General features: G+C 39.2%; 1 protein-coding gene across 1 annotated transcript in view; it reads left to right on the plus strand.

The window, feature by feature from the left end:
- Positions 1–24,385, plus strand: part of pald1a (phosphatase domain containing paladin 1a) — a gene marked incomplete at its 5' end in the record, with an annotated part of 56,001 nt that overhangs the window by 2,105 nt on the left and 29,511 nt on the right. The window contains 17 exons of the mRNA XM_079260500.1: positions 471–668; positions 863–965; positions 3,669–3,848; positions 4,154–4,318; positions 4,421–4,581; positions 5,208–5,283; positions 5,947–6,101; positions 6,175–6,271; positions 6,472–6,576; positions 6,844–6,939; positions 7,033–7,167; positions 8,370–8,486; positions 8,933–9,112; positions 9,235–9,432; positions 9,866–10,006; positions 10,125–10,196; positions 19,729–19,869. Coding sequence (XP_079116626.1) covers positions 471–668; positions 863–965; positions 3,669–3,848; positions 4,154–4,318; positions 4,421–4,581; positions 5,208–5,283; positions 5,947–6,101; positions 6,175–6,271; positions 6,472–6,576; positions 6,844–6,939; positions 7,033–7,167; positions 8,370–8,486; positions 8,933–9,112; positions 9,235–9,432; positions 9,866–10,006; positions 10,125–10,196; positions 19,729–19,869 — 2,320 coding nt within the window. The remainder of the gene's footprint in view (positions 1–470; positions 669–862; positions 966–3,668; positions 3,849–4,153; positions 4,319–4,420; positions 4,582–5,207; positions 5,284–5,946; positions 6,102–6,174; positions 6,272–6,471; positions 6,577–6,843; positions 6,940–7,032; positions 7,168–8,369; positions 8,487–8,932; positions 9,113–9,234; positions 9,433–9,865; positions 10,007–10,124; positions 10,197–19,728; positions 19,870–24,385) is intronic.

Consider the following 24,385-nt stretch of genomic DNA (forward strand, 5'->3'; position numbering starts at 1 on the left):
TGAAAAATCAGAACTGACAATCAGATTCTTGTGAAAAATCAACCATGAGTCACACGAACAGAAAGAAATCTGATCTGAGTCACTTCAGCTAAGTAGTTTAACCGTGTCAAATTAGAGGAAGGATATGAGCCAAATTATGTAGTAGTTGAGGTCTGGTGTATAACCGAAATCCATGTAGGTCAACTTCATGATGGCAGTAAATGAGGAGAGGAGGGCAGTCAGTTTGTTAAATCTCAATCTAACAGTGTTTACATAAAGGTTGTGGGGTAACCAACATACAAACAAAGCAGAACCATTTTGCTGGAAAATGCATTTCTTATTTTTTATTAATACGACATTAAGTGCTGTGTGATTTTTATTCAGTCCGCCTGCTTGAGAATCTTTAAGATTTAGCTTAAAAACTCAAAGTTTTGGCTGTATTTTTGAGTGTTTGCTTCCTGTTTCTTAGTCCACTGCAATGTCATTCGCAGCAGCTTGTGGAGCATGGGTACGACTGCCAGCGCCGCACCACAGCCTATTACTTTAGCATCACCACTTGAGAGTGTCCACGGCAACGGGATGGCTGACAGCAGGCAGTCTCTTAGCATGAGCCCCTTCCAGACGCTCAGCATTCACAACAACAAGGCCAAGTCCATTATCACCAACAAAGTTGCACCTGTCGTCATCACGTAAGTCCCTCCTCCAATCTGCGTTCTTACAATTAAGTGTTAATCCTTTTTGATCACAGGGGGGGCCACCCCGTCCCTTCCCCCCCCCCGACTTTCAGGCAGTACGTTTGCCGCCGTTATCAACCCTTTTGTCAGCCCAAGCCGAGCAAATACCAGCTGATAATTGAACCGGCTTGTCTTTGCCTGTTTCACAGATATAACTGCAGACAGGAGTTTCAGATTCACGATGAGATCCTCAAGGCGAATTACAAAGTCGGTCGGATATCCGACTCCATGCCCGAGCACTACTTGGTGCAGGTACGGAAACCCTTTCACCTGCATAGAAACACCTTTTGTGTCACAATAACTTGTGGAGCCCTCTCATCTGCCGTTAAGTCTGCTCTTTTCACATTCACATGTCCAAATTGCAAAACGGGTTGGGAAGCATTGTCATGCGCCAATTTTATGATCAGAGGCAGCCATTGAAACAGGACTTTTGTCGCCTTCCTCTCAAGTCTTTGATGTTCTCTGTCACCTCTTCTGTGGTAGTTCAGGCATGCAATGTTTTGTCAGGGTCAGCCCACAGCTTCTGTGTACACGTGTGGGTAGGTCAGGTTAGCTTTTTCTGAAAAGAATCATGTCAGTGACTTTAAATGAATATTTTCCTTTTTGTTTTGACCACATCTCACATGACAAGGCGAGGCAAGTTAATTTGTATGGCACCTTTCACGTACCAGACCATTCAAAGTGCTTTAAAACATTGAAACTATTACCGCGGGGTGCAATAATGGAAAACTTTTAAGAAGAAATTACAGAAATTAAATAAAAGAAGATGTTGTCCCCAATCGCCTCAGAAGTTAGTTTAGTAAATTTAGATGCAAATTGTACTGAGAAAGTTTGTTTAGGTCATTTTGTTGCTTCATGTTGGACTGAAGTGGTATACATTTATGCTGCTATTCCTTCCTTACATTTTCTTTTCACAGTGAGGGGAGAATATTAACTAAATATCCTCTTAAATAATAGCAGATTTTGTCTTCATTTAATATTCACAGAACCTTTTCCTGTTTTCATAGCTGCTGCATGTTTAGACTCACTTGTTTTAGTTGCTGCGTGTTCAGTAAAAGTAAATTAATGTTTAAAAAAAATAAAAACAAAATAGAAAACATTGCTGCCGACCAGTATTTTAGCTGTGTCACTGCAGTGATGCAAACGGCACACAGCTATAAAAGCTCACATAAGCCAGCTTAGTTGCCCAGTCACAAAGTGCCTTCTGAAAAGGAAGTGTTTTATTTAACCTTTATTTAACCACAAAAAAAATGTGGAAATTGAGTTTACCAGCCTGACTTGGCCAGCACAAATGAGATTACAACTACTAACAGCCACACTAACAATGTGAGAAGCAAACCATTCTACAAACATGAGCACACAAAAAAAACAAAAAAACAGTGATGGGTAAGAGCTTTGTAGTGTCTGATGAAGCAGCACGGTGAGCCGAATCAAGGCCACGCATATAAATAGCATCACCATAGTCAAGATCTGGCCTAAAAGAAGCAGCTGCTAATTTCTTCTTAGTCGTAAAGGAAAGGCACGATTTAATCATGAAATAAACCCTGAAATGCTGCTGAATGTGCAGCGAGGAGGGAACGTTGTCCATTAAACACCAAGTTCTCTATGCTGCTTCAGTGAGTTGGCCTTGAGACGTGTTGATTCCAGGGAGAGTCTTTGAAATGAGACAAACGCGGTGAGTTGTTCTTTGCAACTCGATGAATATGCAAGTAGAAAACTGGTAATTGGTGTTCTGTAAACAAAACCGAAGTAATTGCAAGAGGTGAGACGACTCCTGCACAGGTGGCATCTGCTTCTCATAGTATCTTCACTGCCTTAAACTACTTTAAAGCCCCAGTGTGGAAGAATTCCTCCCATCTAGCGGTGCGCTCGCTGAATGCTAACAGCTGAGTAGTGCCTTGCCGTTTAAGCACGTTAATACCACGACAGAAGCTGTGTCATAAATGTGAAAGTGTCAACATCTTGCACAAGTTGCTGTGTAGCGTGAGGTAATGAGCTACAGAACGATACATAACTGTTCTGTTATCGATGCTGATAAGCTGCAAACATTCCATCCATGTTTTTGGTACCGATCTACTGCTAACAACTAATGCCATCGTGCAAGATCATTTGACAAGAGACATCAACTCCCATCCCCCTTTACAAATCAGCTGAAATAAATGATAAAACACGAGGAAAGACTCTCAGAAAATACAGCAGGAAGAAGCAAAATGGTCGCCTGCTTGTATGACTTCTGTGAAGAGTAACAGCAACAGAGATTTTCCACTGTAGGCTAACGAACAAATGAGCCGTTTCTGCCGTTTTATATAGCAAGTAACAGTAAATTATCCGACTCAAACGGAAGGATAAAGTAGTAGCTGTTGAAATTTTGCCGATAAAAAGTTAAATTAATTAATCACTGTACGTTTAAACAAGCTTTTGTCTCCCTTTTCCTGTCATTCCTACCAATACTAGACTTTTATGGCTTTTTTCATATTGAAATTAGTTTGAATGAAGTTTTACAAAAGGGCAGAGTTGAAAAATCTTTGCGACTCACTTAGATCTAAATGGTGGAAAGCCGTGTAAAATAATCAATGTAGTAATGCAGAAAACACGGCGAATATTAGTAAATAGTCTGTTTTACATTTTATCTGTATGCTGTAAATATGTTGCCATATTACAGCTGGTGTTTTGTTTATGTTGTCTTGCTTTCTTAAGTCATTGTCCAACGTCTTGGGGTCAGTGTATGAAATATGGAAAATGGAAGTGACAGAGCAGAGACTTAACCTGATTAGTCAGACAGATTAGTCAGACTGCATCGGTTGTGTCATTTGCAAACAGAGCGTAAAGGAAAAAAAAAAAACGGAACCTTTTCCTGATGTGATGATTATGATTGTGGGTCAGCATCTAGAAAACTGGATAAATGTGATGCTCTTAGATGAATCCGGTCATGTTTTGTGTGTTTTGCGTTTCCAGGGAGAGTACTTCATGGTCCAAGATGTGTACAGCAAAGCAGATGTCCTGAACACCACAGGGAGCTACGGGGCGCCCAACTTCCGCCAAGTAAAGGGATCCTACCCGCTGTACGGCATGGGTCAGCCCAGCCTGAATGGCTTCAAACAGGTTCTCCAGAGACTCCAGGCACAAGGACAGGAGGTCATTTTCTGTCATATGTTTGTTCTGCCAGAATTTACGACTGCGTCTAGCCTCCTTCTCTCTGTGTTGTCAGTAAATATTTCAGGAGTCAAGTGCTTAGTGGAGGCTGCGGCTGAACGATAGAACTCAGCAAACACAGTTATGGTCTTGTGTAGCTGGGGAAAATACATGTCCCTGTTTACAGCAGCTAAAAACGGCCTGGAACTGAAATAAAACTGACAAAATTATACATGAACGACTGGGCTTTTGGAAATCATTCTGGTCATTTCTTTGATGCCCACGCTGCTGTGCTTTAATCAAAACAGGAGATTATATTCTTCTGCGTGAGAGAGGAGCCGGTGGTGTTCCTCCACAAGGATGGCGACTTTGTGCCGTACACCCCGAGGAGGAAGGAAAATCTACACGAGAACCTTCACGGACTGGAAAGGGAAGAGACGGTGGAAAACCTGGAGCTCACCATCAGGAACGAGGTACTCAAACACACACGCGCATCAGCATCTGCATTTTTTTTTTTTTTTGACCCCGTTATTGTTGACAGCGGCATTAAATCCCCTCTCCCCCGCCCCACACAGCTGCACGACTTCGCCAAGCTCAGCGAGAACATCTTCTACGTCTACAACGACATCGAGTTCTTCAAAGACGAGCCACAGAAGATACCGATCACGTGCGAGGAGGACATCCACGTGACCGAGGAGGTCTACAAGAGGCCGATGTTCATGATGCCGGCTTACAGGTTGTTTACATTGTTCCTTCCGCGGCCCGTTAGCTTCGCAGCCATGAGCTCACACATCAGCTCAAGCAGAGCAGCGAAGTGGCGGCCTGTCTCACAGCGTGCAGGCGGGTTTATATATAGCGGCGCCTGTTTGCGCAAAGTGTGGTTGCCCTGCTTCCTATTTTTTTTGTTTTTTGCTTTGAAGTGTGCTATGCAAACCAAAGATCCCTGCATCTTTTTTTTTTTCTTTTGGCAGATTTATTGACACATGCTCCTCGCTGCATTGTCAAGCAGAGAATGTAAACAGGAAAGAGTGATGAAACCTTTACTTGCATGACATTTAGTTGTTAAATAAGAACATGTTGGACATAGTTTTCAAACTGCTGGGGGGTTTTTAAGTGAACAAAAATACCCCCTCCGCGATTCTGATCTCTCCCATGATTCCTTGTGGAGTCTTAAAAAAAAAAGGGGGGGGGCCCTAGTTTTCAGCTGACCAGATTGGTAAACACAAGGCGAGGAAGTTGAGCTGTAAAATCCTCAGGTCGCATGTTTGTTTATGTGCAGTGTGCGCTGACCTACATAAGGGCAATATTGACACAACATAGACTTGAGAGTTCAACTGTGGGTGACAGTGTGTTGCATTACAGGTACTACAGATTACCGCTGCCGATGGAGGGAGCGCCGCTGGAAGAAGACTTTGATGCATTTGTTAACATTCTCAGGGTAAGCTCATGTAAAAATGTCAATCACGGAACGAGTCCACCATTTAGATGCCCCCTTTTTTGGTTGTGCTGTCCTTGTTCGGATCTTATTGTGGAGCGCTATTAAAGTTATTAATGGCTGGAATACTGGAGAGCATCTGGATTTCGTCACTGAGGTAGTGAGAAGGTCACACCGACTCTTATTTAATCCACATTAAAAATCCATCTTGCAAGTGTGATAAATCATTAATGAATATGTTGGTTCAAGGAAAAAAAAAAAAAAAAAAAGAAAGTGTCTGTTGTCACTTTATGTCATCCTCTCTATCTGGTTTGCGTCCTGCGTCCTTCACTCACACAGGATGTTCTCTCTGGCTCATTTTGCCCTTTTTTGGCCTTGCTTGGAGCAGCCGCTCCAGTTCCCTGTGGTTGGAAAGTGGCTTCCTTTTTGTTTTTTTTAACAGTATGCAGATCAGAGCTCTTTCTTTTCTCTCAGACTTGTTGTAAATCTCACACAATTATATCCAGTTTGTTAAGCGAAATGACCCATTTGGGACCAAACTGAACTGTACTGGAGTGAAACTCGTGTTCTAATCAACACGCCATTCTCATTCCAGTTATGAAATATCATTGCTCTCTATTATTACCATCATGTTAATGCTCTCCTCCGACGCGCTCCGCTTCGCAGGAGAGCCCCAGCTTGTCCCTCGGCCACAATGCATCTCGGCAGCCGCCCACGCTGCTCTTCAGCTGCCAAGTGGGCGTCGGCCGCACCAACCTAGCCATGATCCTTGGCACACTCGTCATGAATCGCCTTAGGGGGAATTCACAACTTCCACCCCAGTAAGAACCCAGCTCCGAATATAAAATGGAAAAAGTTTGGAATGTGAGGTTATACATTTGCTTTCTGTTGCAGGGTTGAAGAAGCACCCCCTTCAGAGCCCAGACCGCTCTTCCAGGTCATCCAGTCTCTGATCAACAAGCTTCCTAATGGCCAGCAGGTCATGGAAGAGGTACAAGATTTGCATATGCATTTTTTTCATGCATATCCATGAGTTAACAGGCATATAGTTGTATTTTAGACATTTTATTGCACATGAAGGGGTTTCTAGTTTTAAAATTCACTTGTAAATATGCAAAAGTGATGAACAGACTCTTACTGAGCGTACATGAGAGCTCCCACTTGAACTGATCACATGTATTTCCCTGGCAGGTTGACCAAGCTATTAGCTTGTGTTCAGAAATGCACAACATAAAAGAAGCGATGTACGAAAACAAGAGGAAGCTGGAAGGGATTGGAGAAGATTATCAGATTCAGGTTAGTGAGGATCCTTTCTCTTAGCCAAGCTTTGAATTTCCCTTCAAAGGCAGCACCTTGTACCATTCATGATTTCCAGCAGCTGCTGCTGCTTAATTTGTGCTTAAAAAAGCATCAGCGGCTCAAAGGATAATGTTGATGATGTCCTTATTAATGAGGACCCTCAAGTGAATAGATTTTTTTTCCTTTATCAGTCTGGAAAGTTGAAGGTGAAAGAAAACAGATGCAACAGCCATGAAAAGATAATCAGACTTGCTTGTCTTGTAGGGAAGCAGCACCAAAGACTACTTTCTCAGCAGGACCATGCAGAGTTTGGAGCGCTACTTCTACTTGATAGTATTTAATGCTTACCTTCATGAACAGGTACAGTTTCTCTTGTTTTTTTTTCCGTTGTAACTGTCTTCAGTGATGCCATGAAGACAATCAGGTGGTAAAAACACTGTTTTGTTTTTGCAGTATCCCGCTGCCTTTGTGTCTAACTTCAGTCAGTGGATGTGCTGCCACGCCTGGCTGTACAGGTTACTGGCCTGCATGGATCTGTCAGAGCTCTCTGCTCCGGCCGAGCTGGTCACCAGAGGAGCTCGTGTCCTGGTAAAACAAAAAAAAAAAAAAAAAAGAAAAAAAGCAGTGCACACACAAACATAAACATTTTTAGACAGTTTGTGCTCAGTAGTAGTTTGAGAGTCAGATGTTTGCATATGTTCATCATGGACACGAGTGTCATGCTGTTGTGCTGCTGATGTCATGTTGTTAAAGGTGGAGTATGTAAGATTTTCAATATTTTCAAAATAAATTAACTAATAAAATAACTACAATCCTAATTAGATAGTTTTTTGAACATGTAGGTTCCAGTCTGTTCATATTTGATGCGTTATTAAATTGCAAGTTTAATTAATGACAAATGACAAAAAGCCCTTTTTTTTACTGGTAGGCAAACATTTAAGAAGGGTCTTTGTCATTAATTAGACTTGTAATTTAATACCGCTTTAAATATGGACAGACTGGAACCTATATGTTTAAAAAACTATTGAATCATGATTGTAGTTATTTTATTAGTTAATTTATTTTGAAAATATTGAAAATCTTACATACTCCACCTTTAAAACACTCGTGTAAAAAGGTTTACTTCCTCACATTCATTTAATTTTTGTGACCAAACAACGTAGTTCTGATGTTACCTAATTTCCTGTTAGTTGTCTGACAGCTTGTCTTTTATGCAAAACAGCTTATGTGTGAGCAGATTTTCAAATATTTTGTACTCTTGTACAGGTGTTCAGACAGATGTGCGTGTGTTTTGTCTCCAATGACATCTCTGACTTGCACAGATCTTAGAATCCTGCTTTTTTGTTTTGCACTGACTTCGTTTGGACCTCACTTTGCACTGTGTAGCAGTCAGTTCAACAAGAGCTATCCAACCATAGCTCTCAGCAGCAAAAACACGAGCTGTAGTGAGTCGACACTGATGGAACATTCAATCGCCCGACCTCAGGACAGTTCAGATAAGTCACAGTGAAGCCAGCAACGCCATTATTGTCATTGTCTTGATGAACATATGTAAACTTCTTGCTAGATACTGAATACTATCAAGTGTAATAATTGAATATCTTGCAATATGCCATTAAAAATCTTTTTTGTTTAAAATTCACATTGTCATGTAAAAGGTTTTTTGCATTATTTTTTATCCAAGCCAGGTACCAGTATTGGCCCCATTCATCCTGAGCTCTTATGTGAATCTTAATATGCACGCCACATTACATGTTATGATTAATGCATAACTGCTTGTGTCTGAGCAGGTTGCCGATGAGTACTTGGCTCCTGATGTACTCAGCACAGTCAAAGAGATGAAGGCGGCCAACTTCAGACGAGTGCCCAAGATGCCTGTTTATGGAATGGCTCAGCCCACATCAGAGGTGCAGCACAGTAACTGATTATTTAATCAAAATAACACTAACGCTCTGAAAAAATACTAAAGAGCAAAATATCATTGTGTCAGACTTGAAAGGAAGATTTAAAATTTCCACTTGTATTTATTTATTTTTTTTCATTTTATCCACTTCAGTTTCCATCTTGAAAGAAAATGGGATCTATAATTACTGGGCTTCTCAGCAGTTTTTAGTGTAATTATTAGTTTGATTTGTAAAAGACTGGTTTTCCACATCCAGTCATCATTTCTACATTAAACAGACAATTTTGCAGCAATCATCAATATGCTCTCAGGAATATTCATGACTCCAAACGGACTCATATGAATGACTCACAGATTTTTTGGTTTTTTTTTGTATGGAGACTGCCCACTGCAGGATGCTCCAGCTGGATTTCCAGCTCCTTGCCTTAATCTTCAACGTGCTCTGTGCAGGCCACCGGAGCAGTTCTAGCCCATCTGACGGATGAAAAGAGGAAGCACAGCCACGTGTTGTGGGTCAACCTCCAGGAGGAATTAGTGATTGAAGGAAATGGACAGATTTTCTCTCCAAGGGAACCCTCGTGTCCAGACCAGCACATCTCTATCCCAACATGTGACCCACAGCTGCTAGAGGTAGAAGAAAAATGATGGTTCTGGCTCTTTTTTTATGGCTGTCTATGATTACACATGTCTAAAAAAAATATGTATTAACTTCAAACTTTAAAGTGGTTCTGTATCTGCTCCTGGTCTGTTAGAAGTTGGAGATGTCCCTGAAAGAGGAGCTTCTACGAACTCAGAAATGGCTGGAGGTGGCGCTGGAGCAGGAGAAGCAGATGAAGATGTTTAAAAATTGCTCCACAGTTCAGGAGATCTTTAACAAGCACAAAAGCTCCCACCAGGGGCTTGTATACAAGCGCATCCCTCTGCCAGACTGTAGTGCACCCAGGGAGGAGGTAATGAAACAGAAGACTGCTTCCACTCATGCTGGACATGCATACAGAGAGCTTCAGCTGCAGATATTTGACTTGAAATGAGCGGATAATAACGCAGCCTTGTGCGCCCTCTAGTGGTTATTAATATCAACGTTACACTCGGGTTATCGCCTTGGAGTAATGGGCAAATTAAATAAATGTTAATGATTTCTTTTTACTGTCACTTGCTCTTTTTGGGTTGTTATTCATTAATTCCTGTAGTTATCAGTTTAATTGTTGGCTAGGTGTTGTCCAGCTGTATTATTGTAGGATTAATTTGATTATTAGGTTGTTTTGTTTAAATCCATGACAACCAGGTGAACTGATATTTTTCTTTTTTTTTTTTGGAAAAGTACTATAGTTGAGAGTGTGTATTGTTTTCCATTAATTATGCAAGTTTTATTTGTGTTTTCAGGATTTTGACAAACTTTTGGAGGCCATGAAGAGTGCCTTGGCAGAAGAGTCCCACTCTGCTTTTGTCTTTAATTGCTCAAATGGCAAAGGCCGGACCACGACCGCCATGGTTGTCGCTGTTTTGACGCTCTGGCACTTCAATGTAAGCAGTGTGTTTAAGTGTACTGTGGGATTTTTATTTTTAAAATTTTTAAAAATTTTTTTTTAATGGATTGCAGTCTTTTAGACCATTTTTCCTAAAACTTGACTTCCATCTTCAGGGTTTTCCTGAGTTTGCTGATGATGAAATTGTTAGTGTTCCTGACGCCAAGTACACCAAAGGAGAATTTGAGGTATGTATACATTTTTAAAAAGCTTTACCATCATAGTACCTGTATACATGGTTGTATGTTATGCTTTTTTTACATTATGGTTTGCTGAGCTTGACATGAATTAAAGCAAAAAAATTGTAATCAAAATCACAAATGATTAAGAATATGGATGTGAAACAATATGAACAACTAGTGGCTGGTTACTATTTTACTGCTTGTTTTAGTATAAAAAGAAAATTCCAATTTAATTTATTGTATTCAGTTCATTTTGAATAGTTCACATTTGGAAAAATAGTGCAGAAACCAGGAATGCTGCAAAAAAGCAAACAGACAATGCAGGCTCAGATAAATAAATAAAGCATCTAAACATTGTTTTAAGATTTGCAGCTCCTTTGTTTTACCTGCTTCGTTGCTTCTTTGTCAGCAGTGTGATGTTAGTGCTGACCTCTGAAGTTTGGAGATGGTATTGTTTTTTAGTTATTGCATTATATTTGTTGGACACAGACAGTGCTGCCACTTCCTAACACTTCATTCTTTTGTTTAAGAACATGTCATTTCTGTCACTGAAACTACTGGCTCAACAGATCCTTTCCAGTAGAGATAAACCTTATACTGTTCACAAATGCAACTTTTTAGGCAGCACAACAAAACGTAATCACACTAAGTGCTGCACTGCCATGTTTTCATTCCTCTGCACTGGCAGTGTGATAGGAAGCAGTGATGAAAGTAGTGAAAAGCCAAAACTTTTCTCCTCGAAACTGAATAGCGCCTGTGAATGGGAGCTGTTTTTTTTTTTTTCCCCCCTTAATTCAGAGTTGGGACAATGAAACAGTGGTTGGAACCTGCTGGCTGTGTCCTCAGCGCTGTAAACATGAGCGCACAGAAAGAGGCCACGCTCTGCAGGAGCACAATACCGCATGCCAATCACAGCAGTGTGGCCACCGGAGTTTCTGGGTAACGCAGAGCAGTCACCACGGAAACCTTGTCTGCCTCCAGTTCAGCTTCTTAAGCGTCTGTGATGTTGCCATCCTCATTCCCTGAACAACCCTTTCTCAACCCCCAGCCCAAAAGAGAAAAATAGAGGAAAAAGCTGGAATGATTGCTCGGACTGAAGCATTACTTGATGGAGGAATTGAGATGAAAAAGTTTCCAAACCAGATATAAAGTCACTGTTAGCAACTAGCTATTGGGTGTGTGTGGAAATGTAAGCAGTTTTAAAAGCAGAAATTTAAATGGCTACAGGTAGAGACTAAACATTATATAATATATTACTCTGCATACATCAGGTGTACCCAAATGGGATACTTTTGCGTTAGTGTTTTAGTTGAGGAGAACATGCAAATATGTGTTACTTCAGCAAGACAATTTCTGCTTTTCACCTCGCCTGATGCCTTTTTTGTGGAGTTTTTATTCCTCCCCTTTGCATGAGTCAGCATTCACAGCTTAATGCATTCCCTCCCATAATCTAGAAGCATTGATGTTACGGTAATTGGTAGGGCTGTGACAATATGTTTTTGTCCCGATTCGATTCACTTCCGATTTTTTGGGTGCTGATTCGATTTAAATTGCGATTCTCATGATTCCTTGATATTGCTGAATTTTGTAGACTAAAAGCAAAAAAAGAAAAAAATTTACAAAACTTTATGTGCATCATTTTTCTTGATTTAAATGGGGAAAAACAACCCAGTAGCCAGACCATCATTCTGCTGCTATAATGCCCAAGAAGACAAGTAAAAAGATCAATAAAAACTATAAAAATGACAAGAATTTTGTAATGGGTTATTTTATTTATTTTTAAAAAAAAAATCTATTTTAAAATTGTGAAGCAAAAAAAAAATCCCAATATTCGATATTTTGATTGAATCCCTCCCCCCCATAATAATTGGAATTCTAAGTTCTCCATTGGAGTTAGCATGAGTAGTTGCTTTTCTCTCTGAGTTTGCCCTGTGATGGACTAGTGATCATTCCTGGGTGTACCCTGCCTCTAACTTGTTAGCTGTTGGGATGTGCTCCGGCTTTGACACTGAAATAAACCTAATATGACCAGTTAATGGATGCATTTATGGCTGTTGGATGAAATGTCATGTGGGAAAGTATGACCTCCTCCATATAATTCAGCAGGGTGAGTTGCAGCCAGGTTTTGATTTGATCGAGTGATCACCAGCTAGTGTGAGATTCTCTATAAAAACAGACGTTTTGGCACTTTGAATAGTTCACATTTGGAAAAATAGTGCAGAAACCAGGAATGCTGCAAAAAAGCAAACAGACAATGCAGGCTCAGATAAATAAATAAAGCATCTAAACATTGTTTTAAGATTTGCAGCTCCTTTGTTTTACCTGCTTCGTTGCTTCTTTGTCAGCAGTGTGATGTTAGTGCTGACCTCTGAAGTTTGGAGATGGTATTGTTTTTTAGTTATTGCATTATATTTGTTGGACACAGACAGTGCTGCCACTTCCTAACACTTCATTCTTTTGTTTAAGAACATGTCATTTCTGTCACTGAAACTACTGGCTCAACAGATCCTTTCCAGTAGAGATAAACCTTATACTGTTCACAAATGCAACTTTTTAGGCAGCACAACAAAACGTAATCACACTAAGTGCTGCACTGCCATGTTTTCATTCCTCTGCACTTTGCAGGTCTGGAACTGTTGTGTTAACAATGCCAATGGAAGAAAACATCTGCAGCTTAGAGAAGTGATTCTTGTCCCCCATTAAAATGGCAAAGGTTAGAAAAAAGATAATAAAGTTACACAGTTGCTGTTCTTCTCATGAGTGGTCATACCAAGCTGCTCATCCCAAGGTCAAAACCCCACAATGCTCAGAGAAATTGTAAACAATCCAAGTGCGACATCTCAGACTCTAGAGGCTTTAGTTAGGATGTTAAAGCTCAAATCAGTGCAATCAGACAAACTTTGAACAGGTATGGCTTGTTTGGAAGGTTAGCCAGCAGAAAGTCAGGATGTTGGCACCTTGTAGTCATCGAACTGACCATGAACTCTGTATATCAAAGTTTTCTAGACTGATATGTGAGGCCATCTGTTCAACAGCCATCTGTCTGACACTGGATTATACAGCAGGGCAGGGCAGGGATCCCAAGGACAAGAGCAAATCTCCAACAGAAAGATAAAAAAAAAAAAAAATAAAAAAAAAGTAAGTTTCAAAGTGTTGCTGTGAGGAAAAGTCAACCAGCCTGAAATCCTGTAGCAGGATTTCATCGTAAGAAAAGTCTAAATCAATAAAGAAAGGGGCGTTATTTTTTACCTGCTGGGTTCTGTTTGAACTTATGTTGTTGTGAAAGTCTTTACTATGATTTCAACTATTTAACTGTTTCAACCAAGTCATATTTTATTGAATTCTTTCACAAAGTGGACGTTAAAGACACACTACAAAACTTTTGCCATGTTCCCCGTCACACGCCCCCATCAGCGGCTAATTCAGCATCCATCTTGCATCCTACCTGACCGGTTATCTCTCTTCAATCAGCAGAAGACGATCTTACAATGAATCTTGTTTAGTCCCTTTCTCTCTTTTAGTCTTCTTGCATTTCTTTGCTGAATCAGTGACATTACGTGTTCAAAGCAGCCAGTTCCTCATTATACCGTGAGGTCAACTTCAGGTTGCGTCCCCGATGTACTATAAGTTCTATTTATGTACTGTAAGTTCTATAGTGCAGTTTCTCAGTGTCGGGACGCTGCTGGGCAGCCACGGCTCTGCACATGATAGATGTCACTGTGTCATCAAACAAGTCCTGGATGAGTTTTAAGGTCAGAAAGTTACGTTATGCGTCTTTAACACCCACGCTCTGCCGGTTCCTGTGACTATCTTTGCACCAGACGGCACATTCACACCAAAAAAAGTTAGTTGCAACTTGAAATTAGTTCCCAAAGGGGGTAAAAAAGTTGTTTTTATTTGGTTTTGTATGTGGTGGACGAGTAAAGCTGGGTGTCATACAGGTAGCAATGAAAATGTTGGTTTGTTTCCCTTCGACTTGTCCCTCTGAAGGGATCGCCACAGCAAATAATTGCACGGGTGAATTGGCACAATGAAAATGTATATTTGAAAATGTGTATTTGCAGAAAATATTGCCAAGGGGAAGGAGGTTTGTAATGAGCGAGAGGTCCATGCACTGAGCCTTGAGGTAAACCAGAGGAGATGGGAAATGGTTTGGATATGAATAACTTGAGTTGGACAACCCGAGTTCAGCACGAGAGATATGATTTAAACCAGCTGATGCTTCTACTGTGCAGCCTTGCTCAGGTGATGCATGCAGATTGTGGTTTGAAATAGTTTTTCTGAAAGAAACAAAGCTTTCACTACAACATACAGCTGTGCTTATATGTATTCATATATTTTCTTTAAAGGTGGAGTATGTAAGATTTTCAATACTTTCAAAATAAATTAACTAAAAAAATAACTACAATCATAATTAGATAGTTTTTTAAACATGTAGGTTCCAGTCTGTCCATATTTGATATGTTATTAAATTACAAGTTTAATTAATGACAAAGACCCTTCTTAAATGTTTACCTACCAGTAAAAAAGGTGCTTTTTGTCATTTGTCATTAATTAAACTTGTAATTTAATAACGCATCAAATATGAACCGACTGAAACCTAAATGTTCAAAAAACTATCTAATTATGATTGTAGTTATTTTATTAGTTAATTTATTTAGAAAATATTGAAAATCTTACATTTAAAGAAAAGGCTGAATTTACAACAGTCACTCAAATAACTGGAGACTTAAAAAAGGAACAATAACTAAAAATTTGCAAAAATGTAATTTAGTAATGTAAGACACTGTTTTTTCATTTAGTTGAGTTGAAGAAAGAAAAAAACAAACAAACAAATTGATCCTGGACAAATTAGAGCACTTTTCTGTTGAACAGTGGGACAAAATACCTGTCAACAGGTGCAGAAGTCTGACTGAGAGGAACAGAAAACACCTGACTGTAGCGGAAACGTTAAAGGATTGTTCAACAAAATATCAGTTTATGAGTGATGTAACATGTAATAAATGATCTTATTTGTTTGCTTTCTAAAAAAAATATTTCTATTGAACCAGAATTAGAAAATAATGTAATGACTTTCATAAAATTTTTATTTATTATTACTTTAGTCAATTTCAGCTTATTTTACAGGAAGCTGTTTTTTTCCCCCCTTCTTTAATAAAAGGGTATGAATAAATATGAGCACAACTGTATTTTCTTTAGTAGTGGCATCCACATGTTGCTCCAAATCCTTTTGAATTCAAGTTAATCATGCCTTGTGAAATAAAGCGTCCCTGTGCTTGTACAGCTGCTGGCTTTTCAGTTCCTATTAACCAACTAGAAAGCCCCTTTGTTATTTTTGACTTCAGTATTAAGATAAAAAGGAATAATGAAAACTGAATTTATTTGTTAATTACTAAACTAAATGACAAGTCGGTACCAGACTGCGCTTGCAGCAGCATGCTTTTAATTTAAAAAATTGTAATAGTGAAAGCCGCGCATTTTATTTATGAGATAATAAAGGAAATAATAATAATAATAATAATAATAATAATAATAATAATAATAATAATAATAATAATAATAATAATAATGCAAACTAGCAGAGATTGCATTTGACCCACATTGAATAAGAGAACAGAATTTTGCCTGCGGGCCTGATCTAATCTTTAATGTTGCTGTTTGGTTATCTTGCATTGTTGTCAACTGCGTCATCATGATATTGTTATTGGCATATGAGTTAATACAGCCGTCAAGAAATCAACATCATGGTTTACTTGTTTTCAGCTCGAAGCAACACTGTGTTGGGATTTTAACGTCATGAACATGCTAATGGAAATGCTCCCTGTTTTTGCTGGGTCAACACTATAAATGAACACGCTGACATACATTTGTGCCAGTGCAGTAATTAGGTCAGGACAGATGATCATTACTACTCATAACGAGACTGTACATGTGTGACAGCGGGGTCAGGGGTTGACAGAGTCGTCCATAGTTCTGCAGACAGTAAATGTAAAGGGACAGATGTGGGGAAGGCTTTAGGAAAACCTCTGCAGCATTTAATGTGCCCCAAAGGACAGCAGCCTCCTTTTTCTAAAACTGAAGATTGAAGCAATATGCAGACTTTCTAAATCTGTCCGCCCAGCCGAAATGGGTAAAGTATTTATCTTAATTAAAGGGAAAAAGTTTTAAATTCAGACTCTGGTCAAGTGCCACTGCAAAAAGATAATTAAACTTTGTAATATGTTAAGAAAAAAAAAGTGTGTGGCCTTTGCACAAGTGAGAAATATCTTAAAACGAGTTGTGAAATTCTCATTTTAAACCTACAAACTAGCCTGTTGATACTTCTCTTCATGTTGTTTCTTTCTTACTTAAAAGCAGCCGCAAAAGATGATTCATCTGAATTGAAGAACTGCTATTAATAGTTTTCTTTCTTAAACTCCAGACAAAACGTCTACATTAAGTGAAATGACTGATTTATGGATTGGTTTTAGTGCTACACATTGAATCCATTATCTGTTCACTCTGCTGGTTGTGGTTGGAGCAGACTGGCAGACTCTTTTATTCAAACCAGAATTGAGTCAAGGTGGGTGAAGTGTCTTAACCCAAGACAGATTGACCACAACAAAGTGGGACTTGAACTACTAACCTTTCATTTATTGGACAAACTGTTCTACTGCCTGACTCACCGCCATCCCATCTTGTTTAGTTGCTTTTATTATAGAATATTTTCTCTCAAACTGAGGAAGAGGCATTGAGAGGCTGGATGTTTCATTATCTTACTGCACTGGCAGATTATTTTGCTTTATTACAATCTGAATCTACTCGAGTTAAATGTTTCTTTTCCTAAGATAAGACATTGAATTTTTGCAGTGTGTATGAATCGGTACTGGGAGGTTTTGAAACAAGTCTTTGTAGCTAAAATTGCATGTGGAAGATACAGTGTGATCTCAAACAGTGTCCAAGTGAAATAATGTAACTTATCAAGAAATAAAGACATATTCTTAAACACAATGAATAATCCTACACATTCTGCTCCTATCTCCATTAAAAAAAACAAGCTCCATTCAGAGTTTATTGGCTGAATATGACACATTAATAAGTCAGTAATGACTACAAATGAAATAGATCTTTAGTGGAGATGTGAGAATTTTACAGAAGGAAAAGCATCAATGCAACACTTATCCTTACAGACCTTTATGGCTGAGTGAACAGAAGGAAGCCATTCCACATGAAAATGCACGTGACTGCTCTCAGAGAATTTGCCAAAAGAAACCTGAGTTGTTTTCAGATGATGACAAGCAAAATTTTTTGATCTGATGAAGCAAATATTCATCGGAACAAAGTGCGGAGGAAGATGTTATGACCAGCCCTGCAATCAAACATGACCCTTTATATTTATACATATATAATTTATATTTGATATTTTATTATGTTAGTGTTGTTCTTCATTTTTATGTTATTTTATTAATTCATTCATTATCCAAACCACTCAATCAGATGAGGGGTGGTGGGGAAGCTGTAGCCTATCCCAGCAGTCTTTGGGTGAAAGGATACACCCTGAACAGCTCGCCAGTCCATCGCAGGACCACACAGAGACAAACAACCACTCACACCAACTCCTATGGACAATTTAGAGAAATCAATGAACCTAACATGGATGTCTTTGGATGGTGGGAGGAAGCCGGAGTACCCAGAGAGAACCCATGCAGAAAAGCCACTGCCCAAACCTCGCCCCAGGCGAAGACCGAACCAGCGACCTTCTTGCTGTGAGCCACAGTGCTAACCACTATGCCACCATGCAACCCGCTGGTCCTTATTTGCTAAGTCAAATCCAGGTGGGGACTCTATTTTTCTTTGGCTAGACAGTGTATGACACACATAAAAATTACACGCATAAAAATGCACGTGCAATCCAGAAAATTGTGCAAAAAGAATGGTTTTGTTAGATGAGCTTCAATGATGGTCTGAAGTTAAAGTTTACCTTGAAAGAAAAAGGGGCTAAGTCCATTCCTTGTACCAGCTTGTTTCTATTCTAAATACAGTTTGATAGCTGCAACTAGTTAAATACTGATTAATTAGATTAATTTATTTATTCTGTTTACAGCATTTTCTGCCAAATCAAAATGGCATATTCTTTGAAAGCATCCTCACTTTACTTAAAGGAACCTAAAGCTGACTGCGTTTTTACAATTTGAATTATGAAGATATAAATACAACAGCCTAAATCTTTTTTTTTTTTAATACTTTCAAGGATTATAGAACATTTGACTGTGATATATCTCTTTTTCCTGAAGTGGACACTCAGCACCACTCTTCACTAAGATTTCCCAAAACACAGTTTTCAGTAGCTACTGTTAAAGTGCTTTTAAATAAAGTTTACTCTGCATGTCTTAAATCAGAACTGTTTTACGACTCTACACATCTTCCTTGTTCAGCGTTACAGGACACTGTCCGAAGGACAAGCAGGACAGTCCATCAAAAGTCAAACACAAAGAGAAAAGCACACACACTCATACCTACAATCTAAAATCCCATTTTTTAAGAGGAAAACCCCACACAATACAGTTGCGCTCTACACAAATACAATCCAAAAAGGTACAAATGAATAAATTATTAATATTCTTATTTTTTAATGTGAGAAGAAATTTGCCTAATGTGCACAGTGTGCAAATGGGTCATCCATGAGGATGAATGAACATCCGTAATCAATAACAATTCATGCAGTGTTGCTTTTATTTGCATTTTGAAATGAAATGTGAGTTTTAACAATCATGATTAGAGAAATTGATTTTGGACATTTTGCCTCAACATGGCTTCATGTGACTACATTTTTTAGCCAACACAACGTGGAAAGATGCTTGTTTTTATTTGCTTCTAATTCCCATGAATGCATGGACATTCTGTACATGTTGTCACCCACCTTTATCTGAGTCATGTTCAGAGGCTGTTAGTTTGAACTATCTGGTGATTTATTTATTTTTTGTTCTTTTTTATTTTTTTTATTTTTACACCTTCACACTGCAGCCCAATCTTTATTATTAGAATAGGATGTGCAGTCCTTTGAAAAAAAAAAAAAAACCTCCCCAAATCCACCAAATACATGACGTTTGTGCAGTTTATAATGTAAAAAATATTAAAAGGAAAGAAAGTTGACGTGTTTCATGTACTGCTGCTGTGGTCCAACATAGGATGGAAACCTAGCCAGTTTGACCAGAAATTTTTATAAATGAAACAACTGTAAAGAGTTTCAGCAACCACGATGCAATAAGTTAGCATACTCTTCAAAACATTTACCATTGTCACAACGTTAGTAAAGAGGATTTTGATAATATTCTAGAAAATGAAAGCTTTAATATTAAGCATTTAATTCAAGTATATTTTGTATGATAGAAAAAAAGAGTTTTCTGTTGGCTCATTATGATGCTGATGTGTTCATAACAGAAAGTCTCCATAATGTTTGCAGCATGGCGACGTGCTTGTATAACCTTTTGCTGCTTCATCAAACCTTTTGGTGGAAACATGCCGGATGACGAGTGTGTGTGTCGTTTCTCTTGTGCAGGTTGTGATGCAGCTGGTTCGTCTTCTCCCCGATGGCCACAGGATGAAGCGAGAGGTGGACTTGGCACTGGATTCTGTCAGCGAGACCATGACACCCATGCACTATCATCTGCGAGAGATGATTATCAGCACCTACAGACAGGTACACCACAAATCCCTGTGGTATCCATGAACCAGTTCCCAGCTTAAAAAAAACAAACATCTATTTTGCTCCAAAAAATAACAATTGAAAGGAAGAGATATGTCAGGTTCTATTATTGGGTGCAGTTTCACACAAAACCCCATAGATGGCCTCAAGAGCTAGTTTTTGCTGCTGCCAGAGATATAAATGAGAAAGATCCTGTATCTTGTAGTTATGAGGCTCAAGGCTGATAAAAAGATCGCAGTGCAATTATTAAAGTCAAGAGAACTTCTTTTGCTCCTGGTTGAAAATAGGCAGCGGTCAGGATTTAAGGCTTGACTAGTTCATGGTTAGAATGTTGCTATGTAGCATAATTTACCACTGTGAGCTGCTTATTTTGCCAGATGCTGCGAATGCTTATTGGTATTTTTTCAATTAATATGTGCTACAATGTGGAGGAAAGGTTAAGGGAAACAGCAGAAGTAGAGAAGCTCTTTTACAGTTTTGGATTGCTCAGCTCCGAGAATGTCTTCCTAGAAGTTGTCGAGCTTCATTCAAAAGTCATAAAGAGAATAAAAACAGTTTATGGTGGGTTCGAAGGTCTATCCTGATTTTTCAACCTCTGAAGTACCACAACTCTGTTCAGCCTTTTGTAATCATGGTGCCTCTGTGCACCGTCAGCCGTTGTCAGCACACTGGAGGCACCCAGTCCCGTCTCCGTCATATCAATGGGCCTCATTGTCCTATGAACCCTGTCTTTTGCTTATATTTCTCTCTCTGCCTGTCACTTTGTGATGCCAGGCTCCAAGAAAAAGCCTCGCTGGCAGCTCACTTTCCAATCATTGGGGTACTTTGCATGATGAAAGCTTTTATTTTATTTTATTGTGTTTTGTTTTATTTTATTTTTGGTTTTGTTTTATTTTATTTTATCTTATTTTATTTTATTTTTTGTTTTATTTTATTTTATTTTATTTTAATTTACGAGTTAAAGTGCATTGTTAAAGACAGCAAATTCATAAGTAAATTGCTTTTTTGTTTGTAAATTTGTTTTTTAAATAAAGTAATTATGTTGCTCTCTTTTATATTAGAAGTACACTATAGAATTTGCCACCATAAAAACAGACGAGCCCACAAGGAACATGTCATCAGCGTGAAACAGCTGAAATAGTTTAGTATGATGGTTTGATGGTGGGTCTGATATTAAACTGGACAGTGTGGTACTTTAGCAAAAACGGCAAACAAGAACCTTTATTGGATTCAAATCATTATGAAAGCTGTCTTGATGCTATCAGCAGTTTTGTTGACTTGATAGCACAATTTTATCTGTTGCTTCACCTCAAGTTTTCTAGAGAATAAATTCCTAAAACAAGAAATGCAAGAGGCCAGTTAGTCATGCAGATGTCAACAGTCAAATCCAACAAATTTGGTTCTAAGATTTTTAGCAGTGAACACCTGTGCAGCTGTTCAGATGCTCGCAGAACTTTTTTCCTAATGTATTTTTTGCATGATATTTTTGTAAAATTTTATCATGTAATGCTTTCATAACAACTAGAAACGACGGCCAAAGTCCAGACCTCACCGAGGGTTTTAATTAGCTGTCTTTTAAACTTTCTGCAATGGAGCTCAGGTTGGCACAGTTATCATAGCAGTTTTTCTGGTCCCATCAGCAGGCCAGGTGATAAACATGTTACTACAACCAGCAAGCAGCAGCAGAGTAGAGAAGAAAAAAAAAAAAGGGGTAGGGGGGGAGGGTCATCCCCCCCCCCATCCTGGAAGGTGCCCTCTTACCCTCTCTTGGTGTTGCTTGGAAAATGTGCCTTTGATAGCGTGAAACTATATTTACACTGAGACACAAGCTGTCCACCAGCTCTGGTCTGAGAAGGGAGGTGGGTGTTTTTTTCCCCTGTTTTTTGTCTTTTAGGGCGGGGGGGGGGATGTCTCAGAAAACCTGCAAATATCTGCCACCAGCCTCTGTGTTGCAGATATAAGCTCCAATATTATGGCTAAAATGATGGAGGGACTACTTCCTCTTCTCTTTATCCTCCTCCTTTTCCGTCTCCTGTGTAGCAATCAGCTGTAGAGGCTTCTAGATATCAGGAATAGTTCAAAACATATTATTTTGCTTATCATCTCATCAAGTCATAACCATCTCCTCAAACTCTTTATTTTTGATTCCACTGTTGTGCTTCTTTAATCATTATCCTGCACCTTCTGGGTTTCTTCAGTCCCCTCAGCTGACCAACAAGCTGTGGATTACATAGCTTTGCCTGAACTAGTCACTCTGTCACTTGGTCCAACAACAATGTAATAACTGAAAATCACTGGCTTTCCCCCGGTCTATCAAGAGCCATTTAAAAATCAAAGAGAGTGTGAGATTGTGATCAGCTGAAACCCAGATCTTAATCCCTTTTGTTGGGCGAGAGTAGCAGCGATCTTTCTGTATCAGCTTTCCTTGAAAATGTGATGCTTTTCCACCCAGGTGGTGAGAAACACACGGATTGAGAGTGAGAGGGCTGCAAATCATGCTTCCTCTGTGTGTGTGTGTGTGTGTGTGTGTGTGTGTGTGTGTGTGTGTGTGTGTGTGTGTGTGTGTGTGTGTGTGTCCAAAGTAAGGCGCTCATGGTTTGGACGGGGCAGTGGAAAAATATTTTCAGGAAGGGAAGAATGCTGCGAGCAGGTTTTTCTTAAGGAAAGGTAGAGAGGGTCTTTTGGAAAGAAGACGGAGCAAGTGGGGCTTTAAGCTCCAAGTTTACAGAGGTTGAGGAGACCGCCGCAGTACTGACAGCTGGTCGGATTCTAATTAGATGCTACAAAAAGGTATTAGAAAGGGAAAAAAAGCAAGGTGTGGGGGGCATTAGGAAGAAAGAACAGTAACTACTGTACTTTTTTTTCTCTTCTTTTGAACTATTAGTTTTCAGGATTGCACATAGGTTTTAGTGTAAACAGTTTCCTGCTCTATTTCGATGACTGCTTGACATATTTACACGGCAGAGTTGTTAAACTAGTGCACAAATATTGGCAAGAAAATGACCTTGTTGAAATTTGGGAGAAGAGAGTGGGAAGGCTAATGCTTCCTGGTTCTATTCATAATATCATAACTCTTGCAGTGCAGGAATATTTGCTGTCTGCATAGGGACTTTCCATGGCAGCAGGTGCAACAAGCTCATTGACTCCGTGCAGACAAGCAGTTCAGAACTCTGAGCAGGGAGGTATAATAGTTTTTATATGCAGATATAAACATAGGGTAAAAATGGCATCTCATAGAAGTTTTTGGGTGTTTGGTGGCTGGTGGCGGCGATGTCGACGCTGCTGCAACTCAGCAGGTGTTTATTATTTCACTTAGTTTAGTGGCCATGTTTTTTTGTACTTTTGCAACTTGCTCAGTATCGGGGGGTTGACTGAACCTTCAACATTACTACCACTGCCAAGAAGGTTATGTTTTTGCTGGAGTTTTTCTTTTTGTCTACAACTTCATGCAAAGACACCTACTGGGAGGATTTTTATTATTATTATTATTTTTTTTAAATTATGTTTTTTTTGGAGAACATGTCTTGGTTTAACTTTGATTCCATAAAATCGTCGCAGTGATCACCATCTGGACCTAGGAATTTTTTAAAGGAATCTTTATCATTGTGAGATCGGGCCTTTTTCAGTATATATGTATGTAACTCCACAATAAAGAACAGGTTTTTTGGCTCAATATTCCAACAAGAATGAATTAATTTTGACTTAATTTGTTTGCTTAAAGCTATAGTTGGTAATCTTGCTCAGAAACATTTTTTTTACTCTGGGTGAAGTGGTTCCTAGTCCTGGTAGTAGTCTATACATTTTGTATTTATAAACAATAAGAAATATAGTTAGACCCCTCAGTTTACTGTAAATCTGTAAAAACAGACCAATCCAAATGTTTTGACCAAAATGGAGTTGTTCATTTCTTATATTTCTTAAGCTTCTGCTCCTGGCTCCCCTCCTCCCCCTCCAGCAGCGCATACCTGATAACCACACCCTGCATATAAATAGCCTGTTAGGATGAAAATACAAAGTAGTGAAGAAGAAACTCAGAAGGGGAACATGGCTGAGAAAATGCAGGAAGGATTTCCCCGACCCGGCTTGGTTTATTTGTCTCCTCCTGCTAAACAGCCGAGAAAGAGAAAATCGTTGGTGGAAAAAGCTGCGAATAAAAGCTTTGGATCACACAAGGGGGAGGAGCCAAGACAGGGTGGCACTTTCAAATCTTGCTAGCTCCCCAACATTACCTACTCCAGCTTTAATAAGCGGGTTCAAGGGAGCCTGTCAGTCATTGCGCATTCATAACAAGTCAAAAACACTTTTTTTCATTCCAGAGTGCCAAAATGATGCTTGGTTCATGGCTATAGATAAATAACTCCAGCGACCCATTTAAATCAGAAGGTTATTAGTTTTTGTCCAGGCTCATTGTCTGCAGCAGTTTTAACTAGTATAAGCTAATTTAAAGTGGTTAATATTCTATATGAACACAGTTAATACTAGCTTCCTAATAGCAATGCTATGCAACCTT

This window comes from Telmatherina bonti (assembly GCF_933228915.1).
Source record: "Telmatherina bonti genome assembly, chromosome: 21".
NCBI classification, from domain to species: domain Eukaryota; kingdom Metazoa; phylum Chordata; class Actinopteri; order Atheriniformes; family Telmatherinidae; genus Telmatherina; species Telmatherina bonti.